Source organism: Chiloscyllium plagiosum, unplaced genomic scaffold, assembly GCF_037043375.1.
Source record: "Chiloscyllium plagiosum isolate Xiang-an unplaced genomic scaffold, Cpla_swu_hap1 HiC_scaffold_7, whole genome shotgun sequence".
Lineage (NCBI taxonomy): Eukaryota > Metazoa > Chordata > Chondrichthyes > Orectolobiformes > Hemiscylliidae > Chiloscyllium > Chiloscyllium plagiosum.
In genome coordinates, this window is record NW_028270145.1 from 114459610 (window position 1) to 114480182 (window position 20573).

At 50.6% G+C, this 20573-nt stretch overlaps 1 protein-coding gene across 1 annotated transcript in view; it reads left to right on the forward strand.

Moving 5' to 3' along the window:
* Positions 1–10450: 10450 nt before the first annotated feature.
* Positions 10451–20573, forward strand: part of LOC122546182 (SPEG neighbor protein-like) — a 35085-nt gene continuing 24962 nt past the window's right edge. Inside the window, exons 1-3 of the mRNA XM_087988629.1 lie at positions 10451–10606; positions 15793–15911; positions 16439–16746. Of these exons, the coding sequence (XP_087844755.1) occupies positions 15793–15911; positions 16439–16746 (427 nt within the window). The 5' untranslated portion in view covers positions 10451–10606. The remainder of the gene's footprint in view (positions 10607–15792; positions 15912–16438; positions 16747–20573) is intronic.

The window sequence follows — 20573 nt, forward strand, 5'->3', positions numbered from 1 at the left end:
TGTCAAGACAGCAACTTGGACCTGTGCCCTGTTGTTCCCTGCAGACTGTGCCCCCCCCCCCCCCCCACCCCCCCACCAACCATGTCCCAGCCCTTACACTTACTGACCATGCCTGTATCTTCTTAAATGTTCTGAAAATGCTGGACTCCCTGGCTTTCTCAAAAACAGATTCTCCTCAAACGAATATCTCGAGGGATTTCAGTTAAGAATCCACCCCTCCTCCCGCTGCTCACCGTGGTGTATAATCCATGGCTTCCATCCATTACCCTTTCTATACTTTCTCAACATCACGTTCACCAATCGTTAGCGAGCCCCTGATGGAGCACTGCCACAAAAATACAAGCAAACCCTTTTACAGGAAGCTTACAAAAACATGAATGGAGATATACTCGACCCAAGTAGCGTTCTCAGGGGATGATGGACCCCTGGGTGGGGGTTGTAACTGCGAAGGAGGGGCAGGAAGTCTGGCACTATAACCCCCAGTGATGGACCCTGCCTACATGGGGTGTCCATAGACAAGGAGCAGGGGCTGAAGTGCAACACACTGAATTCCTCCTTTCTACACAGAGTTGATGGACCTGTTTGAATCACTGTAGCTCCAGGATGAACCACTCATGTGTCTTCTCATTAAAGAAGAGGTTGAACTGGACCCTTCCCTATGCCCTGAAATCCACACTCAGGCAGTAGTCACAGGGAAGTGCTGAGGAACATGGATCCCAGCTGCCTTTCTGTGTCCAGGGGGTTGTGTCTTCATCCCTGTGTCAGAGCAATGTGGGTTCGAGTCTTGGTCTAGAGGCTAAAACACACCCTCCCAAGTACTGTACTGAGGGAGTGCTGCACTGTCTGTTAATAGGATCCCTACACTGTGAAAGCAGGCCATTCAGCTCATCCAGCCCACACCAACCCTCTGAATCACATTGCAGCCAGATCCACCTCCCCCCCACCCCCCATCCTAACTCTGACTTTCCCATTGCCAATCCACTCCAACCTGCACATCCCTGAACACTATGGGGCAATTTAGCATGGCCAGTTCACCTAACCACATCTTTGGACTGTGGGAGGAAACTGATGCATCCGGATGAAACCCACGCAGAGACAAGGAGAATGTGCAAACTCCACACAGACAGTCGCCCGAGACTGGAATCAAACCCTGGTCCCTGGCACTGTGAGGCAGCAGTGCTAACCACTGAGCCACCGTGACACCCCTGCTGCCTGTTGGATGAGGCCTTAAACTCAGGCCTTGTCTGGCCTTTCGGGTAAATGTGAAAGATTCCACAGCATTGCTCGAGAAACAATGGGATCTATTTAGTTCTAATGTCCTGGGCCAATAATAATCTCATGTCACTAAAAGAGATGGTTCTCACAAGAACCAGAACTCGAGGGCATAGGTTTAGGGTGAGAGGGGAAAGATATAAAAGAGACCTAAGGGGCAACCTTTTCACGCAGAGGGTGGTGCGTGCATGGAATGAGCTTGCAGAGGATGTGGTGGAGGCTGGTACAATTGCAACATTTAAGAGGCATTTGGATGGGTATATGAATAGGAAGGGTTTGGAGGGATATGGGCCGGGTGCTGGCAGGTGGGACTAGATTGGGTTGGGATATCTGGTCGGCATGGACGGATTGGACCAAAGGGTCTGTTTCCATGCTGTACGTCTCTGTGACTCTATAATTCTATAATTACTGTTGTGGAATCTTGTTTCCACATTAATAGTTAAATATTGGCATTGTCTGATGTTCTGAAAGGTACTATATAAAGGCAATTTATTTAGTTTGGAGTGGAGATAATCGTGAGGTGATAGACTCACTGGACTGGTAATCTGATGAAGGGCTCCTGCCCGAAACATCGATTTTCCTGCTCCTCAGATGCTGCCTGACCTGCTGTGCTTTTCCAGCACCACTCTAATGTTGTGGGGACGCAGGTTCAAATCCCACCACATCTGCTGGTGGGATTTAAATCTGATTAATAAATCTAGAATTGACAGCTAGTCTGAAAACTAACAGTAATTATTGTAAAAACCTATTGGGTTCACTAACATCCCTGGGAGAAAGATTAATAATACATAGAACGTTACAGCGCAGTACAGGCCCTTCAGCCTCAATGTTGCGCCAACCTGTGAAATTAATCTGATGACCATCTAACCTACACTATTCCATTATTATCCGTATGTATGTCCAAAGCTTATTTAAATGCCCTTAACGTCAGCAAGTCTATTACTGTAGCAAGCAAGCCATTTCATGCTTCTATTATTCTCTGAGTAAGGAAACTACCCCTGATATCTGTCCTAAATCCATCACCCCTCAATTTAAACCCCCTCATGTTAGCCTTCACCATCCAAGGAAAAAAACTCTCACTGTCCACCCTATCTAACCCTCTGATTATCTTATACATCTCGATTAAGTCACCTCTCAACCGTCTTCTCTCCAATGAAAACAGTCTCAGTTCCCTCAGCTTTTCCTCATAAGACCTTCCCTCCATACCAGGCAATATCCTAGTAAATCTCCTCTGATCCCTTTCCAAAGCTTCCACATCCATCTTATAATGTGGTGACCAGAACTGTACGCAATACTCCAGGTGCAGCTGCATCAGAGTTTTGTACAGCTGAAGCATGACCTCATGACTCCGAAACTCAATTCCTCTACCAATAAAAGCTAACACATCATATAGGCGAAAGTGAGGACTGCAGATGCTGGAGATTAGAGTCAAGCTTAGAGTGGTGCTGGAAAAGCACAGCACGTCCAGCAGCATCCGTCGAGCAGGAAAATCGACGTTTCAGGAAGAGCCCTTCATCAGGGGGCTCCTGCCTGAAACTTCAATTTTCCTGCTCCTCGGATGCTGCCTAACCTGCTGTGCTTTTCCAGCACTGCTCTAATCTTGCCAACACACTATATGCCTTTTTAACAACCTATCAACCTGGGTGGCAACTTTCAGGGATTTATGCACCTGGACACCGAAATCTCTCTGTTCATCTACACTGCCAAGAATTTTACCATTAGCCCAGTACTCTGCATTCCTGTTACTTCTTTCGAAGTGAACTACCTCACACTTTTCTGCATTAAATTCCATTTGCCACTTCTCAGCCCAGCTCTGCATCTTATCTATGTTCCTCTGTAACCCACAACATCCTTCAGCACTATCCACAACTCTGCCTACCTTCGCGTCATCTGCAAATTTACTAACCCATCCTTCCACGCCCACCTCCAGATCATTTATAAAAATGACAAACAGCAGTGGCTCCAAAACAGATCCTTGTGACACACCACTGGTAACCGAGCTCCATGATGAATATTTCCCATCAACCACCACTCTGTCTTCTTTCAGCTAGCCAATTTCTGACCCAAATGAAAAGTTCTGATTGACAACCCTCTGTCATAGAATCCAGAGACCTATAGCAGGGAGACAGGCCTATCCGCCAAAAATGGTCCATGCCGACCAAAATGTCCAGCCACGCTAACCCCATTTCCCTACAGTTGGCACATACCTAATTGAAGAAATTAAGGAGAAAAATCAGTAAAATTGATGAACAAGAGGCACTGGTAAGAACACCATGTGTACATCTTAGAGTCATAGAGATGTACAGCACGGAAACAGACCCTTCGGTCCAACCCGTCCATGCCGACCAGATATCCCAACCCAATCTAGTCCCACCTGCCAGAACCAGGCCCATATCCCTCCAAACCCTTCCTATTCATATACCCATCCAAATGCCTCTTAAATGTTGCAATTGTGCCAGCCTCCACCACATCCTCTGGCAACTCATTCCATACATTTGAAGTGGAGCTGTCAGATGTTCAGATCCAAGTGTTCCCGTTTCTCCCTCACCTCAGTCCAAATGGTCACAGAGCCTGTGACCTGTGTATTTTATATTGCCCAGCCAGAGGGAAAGAGCCTGTCAGTGTCAAACCCAAAACAATTTGATGTGCTTCAGTCCTGACACCAACTGGGGCCACTACGTCCCTGCCCAAGGTGGCCGATTGCTCAGGAGATTATTTTAATGACCTGCTGTGCAGTGGAATCAGCCAGCCATTACTGCTGCAGCCTTCCTGAAATGGAAACCTCGGCAGCTAATCCCAGCCTGGAGAGAGAAATCTCGGAATGAAGGGAATCTGACTCAAGGATGCTGCACTGACAATGACGGAGTCCCAGAGGAGGAGGATTGGCTGCAGCCATGGTAACAGCAGCCATGACAGGACAGGACAAGACCTGGCTCCGATTACTGTCTCCTCAGCTCACAGTCTGTCCCGAAATGGGGAGAGGGACTAGTATAAGAACGCGCAGAATTAGAGGGCATAGGTTTAGGGTGAGAAGGGAAAGATATAAAAGAGATCTAAGGGGCAACTTTTTCACACAGAGGGTGGTACGTGTATGGAATCAGCTGCCAGAGGAAGTGGTAGAGGCTGGTACAATTACAGCATTTAAAAGGCATCTGGAAGGGTATATGAATAGGAAGGGTTTAGAGGGATATAGGCCAAGTGCTTGTAAATAGATAAGGTTAGGATATCTGGTTGGCATGGAAGGGTTGGGCCGAAGGGTCTATTTCTGTGCTGTACATTGCTATGACACTATGACTGTAGGGTAGGAACCAACAAAAGAGTCCTCTTATTTCCTGGGATGTGGGGCATCGCTGGCTAGGCCAGCATTTTATTGGGCAGAAATGCGTACTGCAGATGCTGGAGATTAGAACCTGATGAAGGGCTTTTGCCCGAAACATCGATTCTCATGCTCCTTGGTTGCTGCCTGACCTGCTGTGCTTTTTCAGCACCACTCTAATCTTGACTCAGCATTTTATTATCCATCTCTAATTGACCCCAGTACTTGTTCAGCCATTGCAAAGGGCAGTTAAGAATCTACCAGATTGCTGTGTGTCTGGAGTCACATGTAGGCCCGACCTGCTAAGGATGGCAGATAAAGGGCATCAGTAAAGCAAATGGGCTTTTACAAAAAAATTAAAGAATGGTCACCATCATTGAGACCAGGTTTCAATTCCAGATTTTATTTTCATATCAACCTGCGCAGAAATGTTCTAAGCAAGGTAGGACTTAAAACCAGGGCTCCTAGCTCAGAGGTAAGGACACTACACTGCACCACAAGTGCCCACACCATTCCAGATGTTAATTTTTTTACATCCACAGTGCTCTTACACACAACAGAACAATGTTAAAAGAAAATGGACTCATTAACGATAGCATGGTTTTGTGTGGGGGGAGGTTGTGTCTCCCTAACCTGATCAAGTTTTTTGAGGAGGTGACGAAGATGATTGATGAGGGAAAAGTGGTTGATGTTGTCTACATGGACTTCAGTAAAGCCTTTGACAAGGTCCCTCATGGCAGACTGGTATGAAAGGTGAAGTCACATGGTATCAGGGTGAGCTGGCAAATTGGATACAGAACTGGCTTAGTCATAGGAGACAGGGTAGCAGTGGAATGATGCTTTTCAGAATGGAGGTTTGTGACTAGTGGCATTCCACAGGGATCAGTGCTGGGACCTCTGCTATTTGTGGTCTACATAAATGATTTGGAGGCAAAGGTAGCTGGTCTAATTAGTAAGTTTGTGGATGATACAAAGATGGTTGAGTTGTGGATAGTGAGGAGGATTGTCAGAGAATACAGCAGGATGTAGATCAGTTGGGAGCATGGGCAGAAAAATGGCAGATGGAGTTAAAACTGGACAAATGTGAGGTGGTGCATTTTGGAAAGTCAAGTACAGTGAATGGCAGAACCCTCAGGAGTATTGATATGCAGAGAGATCTGGGTCTGCAGGTTCACAGATCACTGAAGGGGGCAGCACAGGTAGGTAAGGTAGTAAAAAGGTCTATGGCATGTTTACCTTCATTGGCAGGGGTATTGAGTATAAGGATAGACTAGTTATGCTGCAGCTTTATAGAACTTTAGTGAGGCCACACTTGGAATATTGTGTACAGTTCTGGTCACCACACTATCAGAAGGATGTGGGTACAGAAAAGGTTAACTAGGATGTTGCCTGGTCTGGGGGATTTTAGCTTTGAAAAGGCTGGATAGGCTTTTTCCCAGGGTGGAGGGGTCAAACACTAGAGGACGCAGATTCAAGGTGCAGAGTGGAGGGAAGTTTTAAAGAGTGGAGAGTTTGGCGCTGGAAAAGCACAGCAGATCAGCTTATGGGCGGCACGGTGGCACAGTGGTTAGCACTGCTGCCTCACAGCGCCTGAGACCCGGGTTCAATTCCCGCCTCAGGCGACTGACTGTGTGGAGTTTGCACGTTCTCCCCGTATCTGCGTGGGTTTCCTCCGGGTGCTCCGGTTTCCTCCCACAGTCCAAAGATGTGCACGTCAGGTTAATTGGCCATGCTAAATTGCCCGTAGTGTTAGGTAAGGACTAAATGTAGGGGTATAGGTGGTTGCGCTTCGGCAGGTCGGTGTGGATTTGTTGGGCCGAAGGACCTGTTTCCACAATGTAATGTAATGTAATGTAATCTAATCTAATCAGGCAACATCCGAGAAGCAGGAGAATCGATGTTTCTGTCAAGAGCCCTTCATCAGGAATGAGCTAGTCATTTTTGGTATGGAAGAGCAAAATGTGTCGGTGCAGGCTTCGGGGGCCAAAGGGCCTGTTTGTGTGCTGTAGTGTTCATTGTTCTTGTTCTCTTCCTCCATCACCAAGTCAACCACAGTAATATTTCCACTGATTAACCACCACGAGAGTAGGTCAGACGTTCAGAAAGGAATTCCAGGATTCTGACCCAGTGACACTGAAGGTACGGTGATATAGTTCCAAGTCAGGATGGTGAGTGGCTTGGAGGAGAATTTGCAGAGGGTGGTGTTCCTGTGTAACTGTTGCTGTTGACCTTCTAGATGGAGGTGGTTGTGGGTTTGGAAGGTGCTGTCTGAGGAAGAGATGGAAATATGTTGCTGGAAAAGCGCAGCAGGTCAGGCAGCATCTAGGGAACAGGAGAATCGACGTTTCGGGCATTAGCCCTTCTTCAGGAATGAGGGAAGTTGGTCCAGCAGGCTAAGATAAAAGATAGGGAGGAGGGACTTGGGGGCGGGGCGTCGGAAATGTGATAGGTGGAAAGAGATCAAGGTGAGGGTGATAGGTCAGACTGGGGTGGGGGCGGAGAGGTCGGGAAGAAGATTGCAGGTTAGGAAGGCGGTGCTGAATTTGATGGATTTGACTGAGACAGGGTGGGGGGAGGGGAAATGAGGAAACTGGTGAAATCCAAGTTCATCCCTTGTGGTTGGAGGGTTCCTAGCCGGAAGATGAGGCGTTCTTCCTCCAACCGTCGTTTCGCTGTGGTCTGACGATGGAGGAGTCCAAAGACCTGCATATCCTTGGTGGAGTGGGAGGGGGAATTGAAATGTTGAGCTACAGGGTGGTTGGGTTGGTTGGTCCGGGTGTCCCAGAGGTGTTCTCTGAAACCCTCCGCAAGTAGGCGGCCTGTCTCCCCAATATAGAGGAGGCCACATCGGGTGCAAAGGATGCAATAGATGATATGTGTGGAGGTACAGGTGAATCTGTGGCGGATATGGAAGTTTCCTTTGGGACCTTGGAGGGAGGTGAGGGGGGAGGTGTGGGCGCAAGTCTTGCACCTCCTGCGGTTGCAGGGGAAGGTGCCGGGAGTGGAGGTTGGGTTGGTGGGGGGTGTGGATCTGACGAGGGAGTCACGGAGGGAGTGGTCTTTACGGAATGCTGATAGGGGAGGGGAGGGAAATATATCCTTGGTGGTGGGGTCCGTTTGGAGGTGGCGGAAATGGCGGCGGATGATGCGCTGTACATGGAGGTTAGTGGGGTGGTAGGTGAGGACCAGTGGGGTTCTGTCCTGGTGGCGGTTGGAGGGGCGGGGTTCAAGGGCGGAGGATCGGGAAGTGGAAGAGATGCGGTGGAGGGCATCGTCGACCACGTCGGGGGGGAAATTGCGGTCCTTGAAGAAGGAGGCCATCTGGGTTGTACGTTTTTGGAACTGGTCCTCCTGGGAGCAGATGCGGTGGAGTCGAAGGAATTGGGAGAATGGGATGGCGTTTTTACAGGGGGCAGGATGGGAGGAGGTGTAGTCCAGGTAGCTGTGGGAGTCGGTTGGTTTGTAGTAGATGTCCGTGTTGATTCGTTCGCCTGAGATAGAAATAGAAAGGTCGAGGAGGGGGAGGGAGGAATCTGAGACTGTCCAGGTGAATTTGAGGTCGGGGTGGAAGGTGTTGGTGAAGTGGATGAACTGTTCAACCTCCTCGTGGGAGCACGAGGCGGCGCCGATACAGTCATCGATGTAGCGGAGGAAAAGGTGGGGGTTGGGGCCAGTGTAGTTGCGGAAGATGGACTGTTCCACATATCCTACGAAGAGGCAGGCATAGCTGGGGCCCATGCGGGTGCCCATGGCTACTCCTTTCGTTTGGAGGAAGTGGGAGGATTGGAAAGAGAAGTTGTTCAGGGTGAGGATCAGTTCAGTCAGTCGAAGGAGGGTGTCTGTGGAAGGGTACTGGTCGGTACGGCGGGAAAGGAAGAAGCGGAGGGCTTTGAGTCCTTCGTGATGGGGGATGGAGGTGTACAGGGACTGGATGTCCATGGTGAAAATAAGGCGTTGGGGACCGGGGAAGCAAAAATCATGGAGCAGGTGGAGGGCATGGGTGGTGTCCCGAACGTAGGTGGGGAGTTCTTGGACTAAGGGGGACAGGACGGTGTCAAGGTATGGGGAGATGAGTTCGGTGGGGCAGGAGCAGGCTGAGACAATGGGTCGGCCGGGGCAGTCAGGTTTGTGGATTTTGGGCAGGAGGTAGAAGCGGGAGGTGCGGGGTTGTGGGACTATGAGGTTGGAGGCGGTGGATGGTAGATCCCCTGAGGTGATGAGGTTATGGACGGTCTGGGAGATGATGGTTTGGTGGTGGGGGGTGGGGTCATGGTCAAGGGGGCAGTAGGAGGAGGTATCTGCGTTTGGCCTCAGCGGTGTAGAGGTCGGTGCGCCAAACTACTACCGCGCCTCCCTTGTCTGCTGGTTTGATAGTGAGGTTGGGGTTGCAACGGAGCGAGTGGAGGGCTGCGCGTTCCGAGGGTGAGAGGTTGGAGTGGGTGAGAGGGGTGGGGGAGTTCAGGTGGCGGTTAATATCGCGGCGGCAGTTGGCTATGCAGAGGTCGAGGGCAGGTAGGAGGCCAGCACGGGGTGTCCAGGTGGACGGGGTGTGTTGGAGGTGGGAGAAGGGGTCGTCAGAGGGTGGGCGGGAGTCTTGGTTAAAGAAGTAAGCACGGAGGCGAAGGCGGCGGAAGAATTGTTCGATGTCACGCCGCGTGTTGAACTCATTAATCCGGGAGCGTAGGGGAATGAAGGTGAGGCCTCTGCTGAGGACTGATCTTTCATCCTCAGAGAGGGGTAGGTCTGGACGGATGGTGAAAATACGGCAGGGCTGGGAGCTAGGACCTGGTGTGGGGCTGGAGCTGAGTGTGGGGGCGGGGTTAGGTCTGGGGGCGGGGACGGAGATCGGCGTGGGGGCGGGGGCGGGCGTGGTGATGGCGATAGGCGAAGGGGCGGGGTTAGACGTGGTGACGGAGATGGGCGTGGGGGCGGGGTTAGGCATGAAGTCGGAGATCGTCTGAGGAACTTTGGTGAATTTCTTCAGTGCATCCTGTAAATGTTACACACTGCTACTACTGAGCGTCAGTGGTGGAGGGAGTGGATGTTTGTGGGTGTGGTGCCAATCAAGCGGTTACTTTGTCCTGGGTGGTGTTGAGCTTCTTGAGTGTTGTTGGAGCTGCCCCCATCCGGGGCAAGTGGGGAGTATTCCATCACACTCCTGACTTGTGCCTTGTAGATGGTGGACAGGCTTTGGGGAGTCAGGAGGGGAGTTACTTGCTGCAGTATTCCCAGCCTCTGACCTGCTGTTGTAGCCAATGCATTTATATGGTGAGTCCAGTTGAGTTTCTGGTCAATGGTAGCCCCCAGGATATTGATAGTGGGGGATTCAGGGATGGTAACACCATTGAATGTCAAGGGGCGGTGGTTAGATTATCTCGTAAGGAGATGGTCATTGCCTGGCATTTGTGTGGCGTTGATGTTACTTGCCACTTGTAATGATCAGCAAACATTCCCAATTCAGGCCTTGATGCTGTAAGACACAGGCAGGGTCTCTAATTGTAATATCAGCCGAGTTACGGTGCTATGAGAACATTAACCAGCTGTTGCGATGTCACTGGGGACATTTTAAGTTTCTCTCCGTATTAATTAAGCGCTCCTCAGTTATTTGATTACACAGCATGGATTCCACATTTAGGCCCAGAGTCCCCCGCGAGACCCCCAGACTGAGCACTATATAAGGGATGAGAAAGATCTGACTGTAAGTCAGTGGGGAGTTCACAATATGAGTGCTCAAGGTGCACAGAGACCTGCTCCAAAGAAGGTTAATTGCTGTCTAGGAATGTGGAAGGGGAGGGCAATCACTCTCTGGCTCTACCTCCCTCTGTTCCCCCCTCCCACACTGTCCCTCTCCCCGCCCACACCCTCCCCCAGCCCAACAGGGGTTTATAAGGTGACCGCTCCCTTTCTCAATCGGTTGTCGATCTCGCTGCTACTTTTCAAGAATATAAAATATTCTCCTTTCTAATAAATAAGAAGGAGGAAGTGGCTGCCTGAGGGAGGACTCAGTGATTCACCAGGGTAAGTGACAGAATGGAAATTCTCTCCACCAACTCAAAACCAACATTGTGTAGTATTTACTGAGGGGTGGGGTGGTGTGTGGGAAGGGGGAATCAGGTCTAGCCTGGCGATAAGTTAACGTCAGCAACCTGCCAGGCTGTGAGGAGGTAGTGGTGTGTCACACGGGTGAATTGCTTGTTCCTTAGGGATAGAGACCTTTGCCTGTTCCCACCGCAATCAGTGAGGAAGGGTGAGGGATCCTCTCCACATTGCTCTCTGTTACCACCTGGACTTCCATGAACTATCCAGCTGTGGTACTCTAATGGGTAGCAGCACATCAAGGATTCCCAGGATCGGGGAGAAATCAGGAAAACAAAACAAAAGGGAAACTTAAACTGTTCCCGATGTGCGGAGAGAAAGTTCTGGGAGAACGAATGAGAATAAAGGCTGGCAGTTTCCTCTCCAGCTGACGGCCTCCATCCTGGGAGTGGTTACATTGATTGGAATCTTCCCAAAGCTCCCTGGATTCTGGAAGGGTCTCAGGAGTTGGAAAAGCATAAATGTAACATCTCAGTTCAAGAAAGGAGGGAGAGTGAAAATGGGCAACTTCAGAGCAGTCAGTCTAAACTCTGATGTGGTGGTGCCTGTGTTTGACTGGAGTTGGACAAGGTCAGAAGTCACATAACACCAGGTTAGAGTCCAACACCAGGTTAGAGTCCAACACCAGGTTAGAGTCCAACTCCAGGTTAAAATCCAACACCAGGTTAGAGTCCAACACCAGGTTAGAGTCCAACACCAGGTTAAAATCCAACACCAGGTTAGAGTCCAACACCAGGTTAGAATCTAACACCAGGTTAAAATCCAACACCAGGTTAGAGTCCAACACCAGGTTAGAGTCCAACTCCAGGTTAGAGTCCAACACCAGGTTAAAATCCAACACCAGGTTAGAGTCCAAAACCAGGTTAGAGTCTAACACCAGGTTAAAATCCAACACCAGGTTAGAGTCCAACACCAGGTTAAAATCCAACACCAGGTTAGAGTCCAACTCCAGGTTAGAGTCCAACACCAGGTTAGAGTCCAACACCAGGTTAAAATCCAACACCAGGTTAAAATCCAACACCAGGTTAGAGTCCAACACCAGGTTAGAGTCTAACACCAGGTTAGAGTCCAACTCCAGGTTAGAGTCCAACACCAGGTTAAAATCCAACACCAGGTTAGAGTCTAACACCAGGTTAAAATCCAACACCAGATTAGAGTCCAACACCAGGTTAGAGTCCAACACCAGGTTAAAATCCAACACCAGATTAGAGTCCAACTCCAGGTTAGAGTCCAACACCAGGTTAAAATCCAACACCAGGTTAGAGTCTAACACCAGGTTAAAATCCAACACCAGGTTAGAGTCCAACACCAGGTTAGAGTCCAACACCAGGTTAAAATCCAACACCAGGTTAGAGTCCAACTCCAGGTTAGAGTCCAACACCAGGTTAAAATCCAACACCAGATTAGAGTCCAACACCAGGTTAGAGTCCAACTCCAGGTAAGAGTCCAACTCCAGGTTAAAATCCAACACCAGGTTAGAGTCCAACTCCAGGTTAGAGTCCAACACCAGGTTAAAATCCAACACCAGGTTAGAGTCTAACACCAGGTTAAAATCCAACACCAGGTTAGAGTCCAACACCAGGTTAGAGTCTAACACCAGGTTAAAATCCAACACCAGGTTAGAGTCCAACACCAGGTTGGAGTCCAACTCCAGATTAGAGTCCAACACCAGGTTAGAGTCCAAATCTAGGTTATTGTCCAACACCAGGTTAGAGTCAGTGATGAAGGGGCTACGCTTGTGATTTCAAATAAACCTGTTGGACTATAACCTGATCACAGAGTCACAGAGTCCTACAGCACAGAGACAGGCCCTTTGCCCCAAACTAGTCCATGCTGACCAAAATACCCATCCACACTAACCCCATTTCCCTGCTCTTGGCCCATATCCTTCTAATCCTTTCCTATCCATATATCTGTCCAAATGCCTTTTAAATGTTGTTAATGTACCCGCCTCAACCACTTCTGCTGGCAACTCATTTCACATGCATAGCAGCCTCTGTGCAAAAAGGTTGCCCCTCAGGTTCCCTTTTATTCTTTCCCCTCTAACCTTAAACTGATGTCCTCTGGTCCTTGATTTCCCAACCTGGAAAAAAAGACTGAGCGCATTCACCCTATCCATGCCTCTCAGGATCTTATGTACTGGTAGGGATTTTTGAGATGATTTATAGCTCAGGTTGATGATATGGATGTAAGTGTGCTCACTGAGCTGGAAGGTTTGTTTTCAGATGTTTCGTTACCATGACTAGGTCATATCATCAGTGAGAGTCTCCAGTGTTGTATGACTTTGAGCTTAAACTCTGTCACTGGGAAAATACTGGAATCCATTAATAAAGCTGTAGTAACAGGACATTTAGAAAATCATAACGCAATTTGTTTGTGAAAGGTAAGTTGTGCTCGACTAATGTAAAGAGCTTGAAAATGTGTTGCTGGAAAAGCGCAGCAGGTCAGGCAGCATCCAAGAAACAAGAGAATTGACGTTTCGGGCATAAGTCCTTCTTCAGGAATGAGGAAAGTGTGCCCAGCAGGCTAAGATAAAAGGTAGGGAGGAGGGACTTGGGGTGGAAGATGAGGCGCCTAGGAACCCTCCAACCACAAGGGATGAACTCAGATTTCTCCAGTTTCCTCATTTCCCCTCCCCCCACCTTGTCTCAGTCAAATCCCTCGAACTCAGCACCGCCTTCGTAACCTGCAATCTTCTTCCTGGCCTCTCCGCCCCCACCCCACTCCGGCCTATCACCCTCACCTTTACCTCCTTCCACCTATTGCATTTCCAACGCCCCTCTCCCAAGTCCCTCCTCCCTATCTTTTATCTTAGCCTGCTGGGCACACTTTCCTCATTCCTGAAGAAGGGCTTATGCCCAAAACGTCGATTCTCCTGTTCCCTGGATGCTGCCTGACCTGCTGTGCTTTTCCAGCAACACATTTTCAGCTCTGATCTCCAGCATCGGCAGTCCTCACTTTCTCCTAATGTAAAGAGCTTATCAAGATATAACAAGCTGAGTGGGTCAAGAGGAACCAGTAACTGTGGTATATTTAGATTAGCAAAAGGGCTTTCAATAAGGTGTCACATAAAAGGTTACTACAAGAAAACAAGATGATGGGGATATATTAACATGCATAGAAGATCAGCTAAAGAGCATTGTGCAAAGTTTGAGTCAATTTGAGTCAGGTTAACAAACTAACCAGTGGAATACAGCCCGTACTGGTGCTGGGACCTCAACTCCATCCAAAAGATTGGGACCAGGGGCAGCAGCTTTTCATTGTCACTAAAGTTTCGAAAGACACAAAGGTGGGCAGAAAGCAAGCTCTGAGGGCGATTTCACGAGTCTGCAAAGAGACATCAACAGGTTAAATGAAAGAATTGGCATTTCAAATGTGAGAAAATACAAGGTGATGCATTTTAGCAGGAAAAGTCAAAATGCAAAGTGTTATTGAAATGGAGAGAGATTGCAGAACACTGAGGTACAGAGGGATCTGGGTATCCCTGTACATGAATCACAAACGGAGTGAGGTACAGAGGAATCTTGGAATCCCTGTACATGAATCACAAATGGCTTACTGCAGGTACAGGAAGTGATTAGGAAGACAAATGTAAGGTTGACCTGTACCTCGAAATAGGAGAGGAATAGAGTGTGAGAGCCGAAGGAAAAGCAGGAGAATGGCACAAAGTAAGGATGTTTTGTTTGAAGAGCTGATGCAGGTGCCTCCTTTTAAGCAATGACAATTCTGTGATTATATCAAAGAGGTGAAGTATTAAGAAAAGGAAATCTTGCTGCGACTGGACTGGGTATAGCTGAGAACTGACCTGGAGGACTGTGTGCATTGTGGGACTCCTGACCAAAGGAGGGACATGTGTGTAGTGGAGTGTGTAGTGGAGTCAGCTTAGAGGAGGTTCACTGGGCCGATTCCTGCGATGATGGGGCTGTCACACAAGGCAGGGCTGAGGAGGTTGGGCCTATCCTCATTGGCATTTGGGAGAACGAGAGGTGAGTTTATTGAAGGGGTAGGTATGGAGAGCTTGTTTCCCCTCTTGGGAGAGATTTGAAGAAGGGGTCACCGTTCGCAAATAGGGGGCTTCTCGTTTCGGACAGAGATGAGGAGAATTTATTTTTTCTCAGACGGTCATTAGTCCATGGAATTATCATCTCCAGAAAATAATGGAGGAAGATTCACTGAAGCTAGATCCTTGATTAGGAAGGGGGTCAAAGGTTATCAGGGATAAGTGAGACAGAGGGCCATGGCCATCATTTGTTTGACTGTGATCTTGTCGATTGGCGGAGCACGTTCAAGGGGCTGAATGGCCTCCTCCTGTTCCTGACTCGGATGTTCCAGGTTCCTGTCATGTGGAACACCGAGAGCTACTTGGAGAGGGTGGTCCCTTCATTTATTGAAAGGGAGAGTTGTTACCATCCTCACATTGGGTTCCGGTTGTGGGACAGGAACAGACAGTGCTGGAGAAACTCAGCAGGTCTTGTAGCATCTGCAGAGAGAAAGAAACAGAGTTAACGGTTAGAGTCTGGTGTGACTCTGCTTTCAGGTTGTGATGGTTTGTTATGGAGAGCATTGTATTCCCTATCCAACACCCGAAATACTCTCTGTCTTCCCCACTGCTGCTTCCTTAGGGATTGGAGTCTGTCAGATCATTGGGAATGTCTTGGAAGCAGGGAAGATGCAGGAGGTGGAAAAAATCCTGGAGCCAGAGCTAATGGCAGTGAGCTATTCTAACATTGACATGGTGGCTGAATGGCCTCTTTCAGTACTATACCCAGCCTGTGATTCGCTGAGTGAGACCAATATCTTGGTTTTAAGATAATCTGGGGGTTCCACAGTGACTGGTCCTGAGAGGAGGTTTTTATTCTGGTTTGATTGAAGTAACTGAGATAATGTCCCCGCGGTGGGATTTGAACCACTGTCAGTGGGATTACTCGCTGGGTGGAAGACTTTCTCTCCTGTTTCATCTTTACACTGACCGCACCACATCCATCACTCGGCCCCCCCTTCCCTGCTCCTCCCAGAGGGTATAGGGACATGATGGTGAAGGAGCAGGCAGTGTTGTGGTCAATCCTTAGTGCCAGGCACCAGTCAATTGTTGTAGTTGTTGTTGGCAGATGTCGAAGGCTGCACCTGCAAAGAAAGCTGCGCCCCCCCCAGGATGCACCATCGACATCAACGATCCCAAAGTTCAAGATGCAGCCATTAAAATCCAGGCCTCGTACCGAGGGCACAGGTAAGGGGCAGGGGGCATGAGCAGGAGGTGAGGGGGCAAGGTGCAGGGGCAGGGGGCATGAGGCAGAGGGGCAGGGGGCAGGGCAGTGGGCAGGAGGCAGGGGTCATGGGACAGGGGGCATGGGGCAGGGCAGTGGGCAGGGGACGGGGAGCATGGGGCAGGGGGCATGGGGCGGGGGTCATGGGACAGGGGGCATGGGGCAGGGCAGTGGGCAGGGGCGGGGGCATGGGGCTGGGGGCAGGGGGCATGGGGCAGGGGGCAGGAGGCATGCGGGCAGGGGGCAGGGGGCATGCGGGCAAGGGGCGAGGGGCAAGGGCAAGCTCAGCCACTGCGGCAGATCCCAGTCAGTGTTAATCCTCTCAGGGGTCACTCTGTAATTCCCTGGGGGGTTCAGCGTGTAACTCCCTCAGGGGTCAGAGTGTACCTCCCTCGGGGATAATTTGGCCAGCCCACCTAGCTGTAAACAGGCACGGTGATTGGTTATTCGATAATGTCCTCCCTTCATCCTGCCTTCCCGTCTTATCCAGGTCCCGGCAGGAGCTGCGGGAGAAGGGCCCACCGAGGATCCTGAAAGAGCTGAAGGATGTGGTGCTGATCGAGGGCAGTGCAGCAAGGCTGGATTGCAGGGTCAGTGCCTTCCCTGACCCCCTCATCCGCTGGTTCAAGGACGGGCAGGAGCTGAAGGATGGGCCCAAGTACCGCTATATGTTTGAGGACCCTGATGTCGTAGCGTTGGTGGTTAGGGATGGGACACTCTCTGATCTGGGAAAATACACCATCTCCATCAGCAATACCTTCGGAGAAGCCTTCGACTCGGCAAAGATCATCATCGAAGGTAAAGAGATCCCACCAGACCCCACCAGACTCCACCAGGCCCCACCAGATCCCACTAGATCCCACCAGGCCCCACCAGATCCCACCAGACTCCACCAGGCCGCACCAGAATCTACCAGGCCCCATCAGACTCCAACAGATCCCACCAGATTCCCAGACCCCACCAGATTCCACCAGGCCCCGCCAGATTCCAACAGATCACACCACATTCCATCTAATCCCATAAGATTCCTCCGAGCTCCCAAGTGTGTGTTCCCAAAGCTCACTTTAACCTATCACAATCTTGGCCAATCACATCTGAAAGCCCTTTGAACTTTTCCCATCCAGCTCCTTCCATGATCTGATTGGTGGATTGGAGCCCGAGGCGACTGGAGGCAGGACACAATCACAAGAATACCAAATCCCCAAGAGAACAACAATTTCTACTATAGGAGTAAAAATGGTTCTGATTGGTTGGACAGTGGACACCATGACTGTTACCTCACTGAGGGCTGTTCCTTCATGCACGGACCTCAACAAATCAGACTCCATTTGTCTCCCTAACCCATTCCTCACTCCCCTCCCCCACATTCCACTCTCACTCTCGTCCTCAACCTATCCTCAATCTCTTCCCCCACACCCACCCTCAGTCCCATCCCACAAACCACATCCTCACACCCCACCCCCACAACACACTTTCACTCTCCTCCCCCACACACCCAGCCTCATTCCTCGCCCCCACACCTCCCATTCACCCTTCTCCCCACACTCACCCTCATTCCCCTGCCTCACACCCCACCCTAACTCACCTCCCACACTTCCCACTCTCACTCTCCTTCTGCACACCCTACCCTCGCTCCCCTCCCCATCTCACCCTCACTCCCCTCCCCAGTTCAGCCTCACTTCCCTGCCTCAATCCCCACCTTCACTCCCCTCCCCAACGCCACACCCTCGTTCCCCTCCTCCACACCCTATATTTGTTCACCTCCCCAACACCCCAGCCTCACTCCCTCACCCACCCATCACCATCACTCCCTTCCTCTAACTCCACCTTCACGCCCCTCCCTCCCCACCATCCCTAACATTTCACCCTCACTCCCTCCTCCATACTCCACACTCACTACTCTCCCTCATACTCTAACCTTACTCCCAACACTCACTGTCCTCCCTCACTACCCTCCCTCACTCCCCAGCCTCACTCCCCAATCTCACTCCCCTCCCTCACTCTCCTCCCTCACTACCATCCCTCACTCTCCTCCCTAACTCTCCTTCCTCCCTAACTTTTCTCCCTACCCCCTCTCAATCTCCTCACTCACTACCCTCCCTCACTCCACTCCCTCACGCCCTCCCTCACTCTCCTCCCTCACTGTCCTCCCTCCCTACCCTCCTTCATTCTTCTCCCTCCCTACCCTTGAAGATCTTGACCCACGGGAGGGGTCTCTCGGTTCTGCAATCGGTCCAATAAACACTAGCAGTTCGGTCTGGTTCTGCACAATTTCACAGTTTATTATCACGGCTGAGCTCAGGTTGTTCAGTAACACAGAGGGTAAACGCTTTTGTGTTCCTTGGAGAAACTGTGCAAATGGCTTAAAAAAAAGTCATTTTTTATATGGTTCTTAAGGAATAGTACAGCCTTAATTACTGAGCAAATCCAATAAAATATAATAAAATGACATTGTAGACATAAGGTTAAGCCAATGAGATTTCCTGGGAACTGACTTTGTTTTGCACATTTTATCTCTTGGCACATGTGTCTCCAAGGTTAGTGATGATGGTTAGTAATGTCCTATCTCGCTTCGTTAATTCCATACTGTGAAGGAAGCATTGTCTGCTAATCTTTGGTTCAGGTAGTTCAGGAATGCAGCTTTTAGCAGCGTTAAAAGCCATCTTAACCAGAATTGTCCATTTGCTGCCTAGGAGCCATTTTGTTTTGTTACTTTATGTTACTTGCATTAAGACGCCATTTTGTTGTTATTAAGGGCATGTATTAAATGGTTGCTCCTGACAACAGCCTAGATCCAGATTTTAGATCCTTACCCTCCCTTACTCCCCTCCTTCACTCCCCATCCTCACTCTCCTCATTCACTCTCCTCGCTCATTACCCACCCAAACTCCCTTCCCTCCCTACCCTCTCTCCCTACCTTTTCTCACTCTCTCCCTTACTAATACCCCTCACTCCCCAGCCTTCCTCCACTCCCTCCCTCCCCTCCCTACCCTGCCTCACTCCCCCCTCTCCTCCCTATCCTGCCTCACTCACCTCCCTCCTTCACTCTTCTCCCTTACTCCCCTCCCTCTGTACCCTCTTCACTCCCCTCCTTCCCTACCCTCCCTCATTCTCCTCCCTCACACTCCTCCCTCACTCCCGTCCCCAACCTCCTTCACTCTCCTCCCTCACTCTCCTCCCTCCCTACCCTCCCCCACTCCCCTCCCTCCCTACCCTCCCTCACTCTTTTCCCTTCATCCCCTCCCTCCCTACCCTGCCTCACTCCCCTCCCCAACCTCCCTCACTCTCCTCCCTCACTCACCTCCCTCCCTACCCTCCCTGACTCTCCTCCCTCACTCCCCTCCCCAACCTCCCTCACTCTCCTCCCTCCCTACCCTCCCCCACTCCCCTCCCTCCCTACCCTCCCTCACTCTTCTCCCTTAATCCCCTCCTTCCCTACCCTCCCTCACTCCCATCCCCAACCTCCCTCACTTTCCTCCCTCACTCTCCTCCCTCCCTACCCTCCTCCACTCCCCTCCCTCCCTACCCTCCCCCACTCCCCTCCTTCCCTACCCTCCCTCACTCTTCTCCTCCACTCCCCTCCCTCCCTACCCTCCCTCACTCTTCTCCCTTACTCCCCTCCTTCCCTACCCTCCCTCACTCTCCTCCCTCACTCCCCTCCCCAACCTCCCTCACTCTCCTCCCTCACTCTCCTCCCTCCCTACCCTCCCCCACTCCCCTCCTTCCGTACCTTCCCCCACTCCCCTCCTTCCCTACCCTCCCTCACTCTTCTCCTCCCCTCCCCTCCTTCCCTACCCTCCCTCACTCTCCTCCCTCCCTACCCTCCCCACTCCCCTCTCTCCCTACCCTCACTCACTCTTCTCCCTTACTCCCCTCCCCAACCTCCCTCACTCTCCTCCTTCCCTCACTCCCCTCCTTCCCTATCCTCCCTCACTCGTCTCCCTTACTCCCTCCCTCTCTATCCTTCTTCACTCCCCTCCCTCAATCCCCTCCTTCCCTACCCTCCCTCACTTTTCTCCCTTACAACCCTCCTTCCCTGCCCTCCCTCACTCTCCTTCCCCCCCTCACTCCTAACTTCATTCCCTCCTCAAACTGTAGGAGTCCTTCGCTTCCCACCACTCCGATGTCCCCGGTAGATTGTGCCTCCCTTCCTCCAACTCCTGAACTCCCTTAGGTGGTAGAGACCCCAGAGCCATAGCTGGAGACCCAACCCCACTTCCTCATGCTCCCCCCCGACCTTGGCAATGTCTCAGGGCAAACTCCAAACAGAAGCACCCCCTCCCCCTCCCTCATCACCCGAATCCACTGCCTCCACAATCCCCTCCGACCCCCAACACCCATCCACCTCCTGAACGTGACTGACAACGTGGCAAACATGGCAGGGAGCTACAGAACTGAGGGATTCGGAAGTCCTCGTGTGGAACTCACAAAACGCGACCCTCCAAGTTCCGTTAGTAATGGGAAAGCAGACAGAATTTATTTCTGATGGAGTGAGGTATAAAAAGAGGGAGGTTTTGCTAAAACTATACCAGGCACGAGTCAGACCCCAGCTGGAACACTGTGAACAGTTCTGGGCCCTGTATCTAAGGAAACTGACATTGGGGACAGTCCAGAGAAGAAGCTCT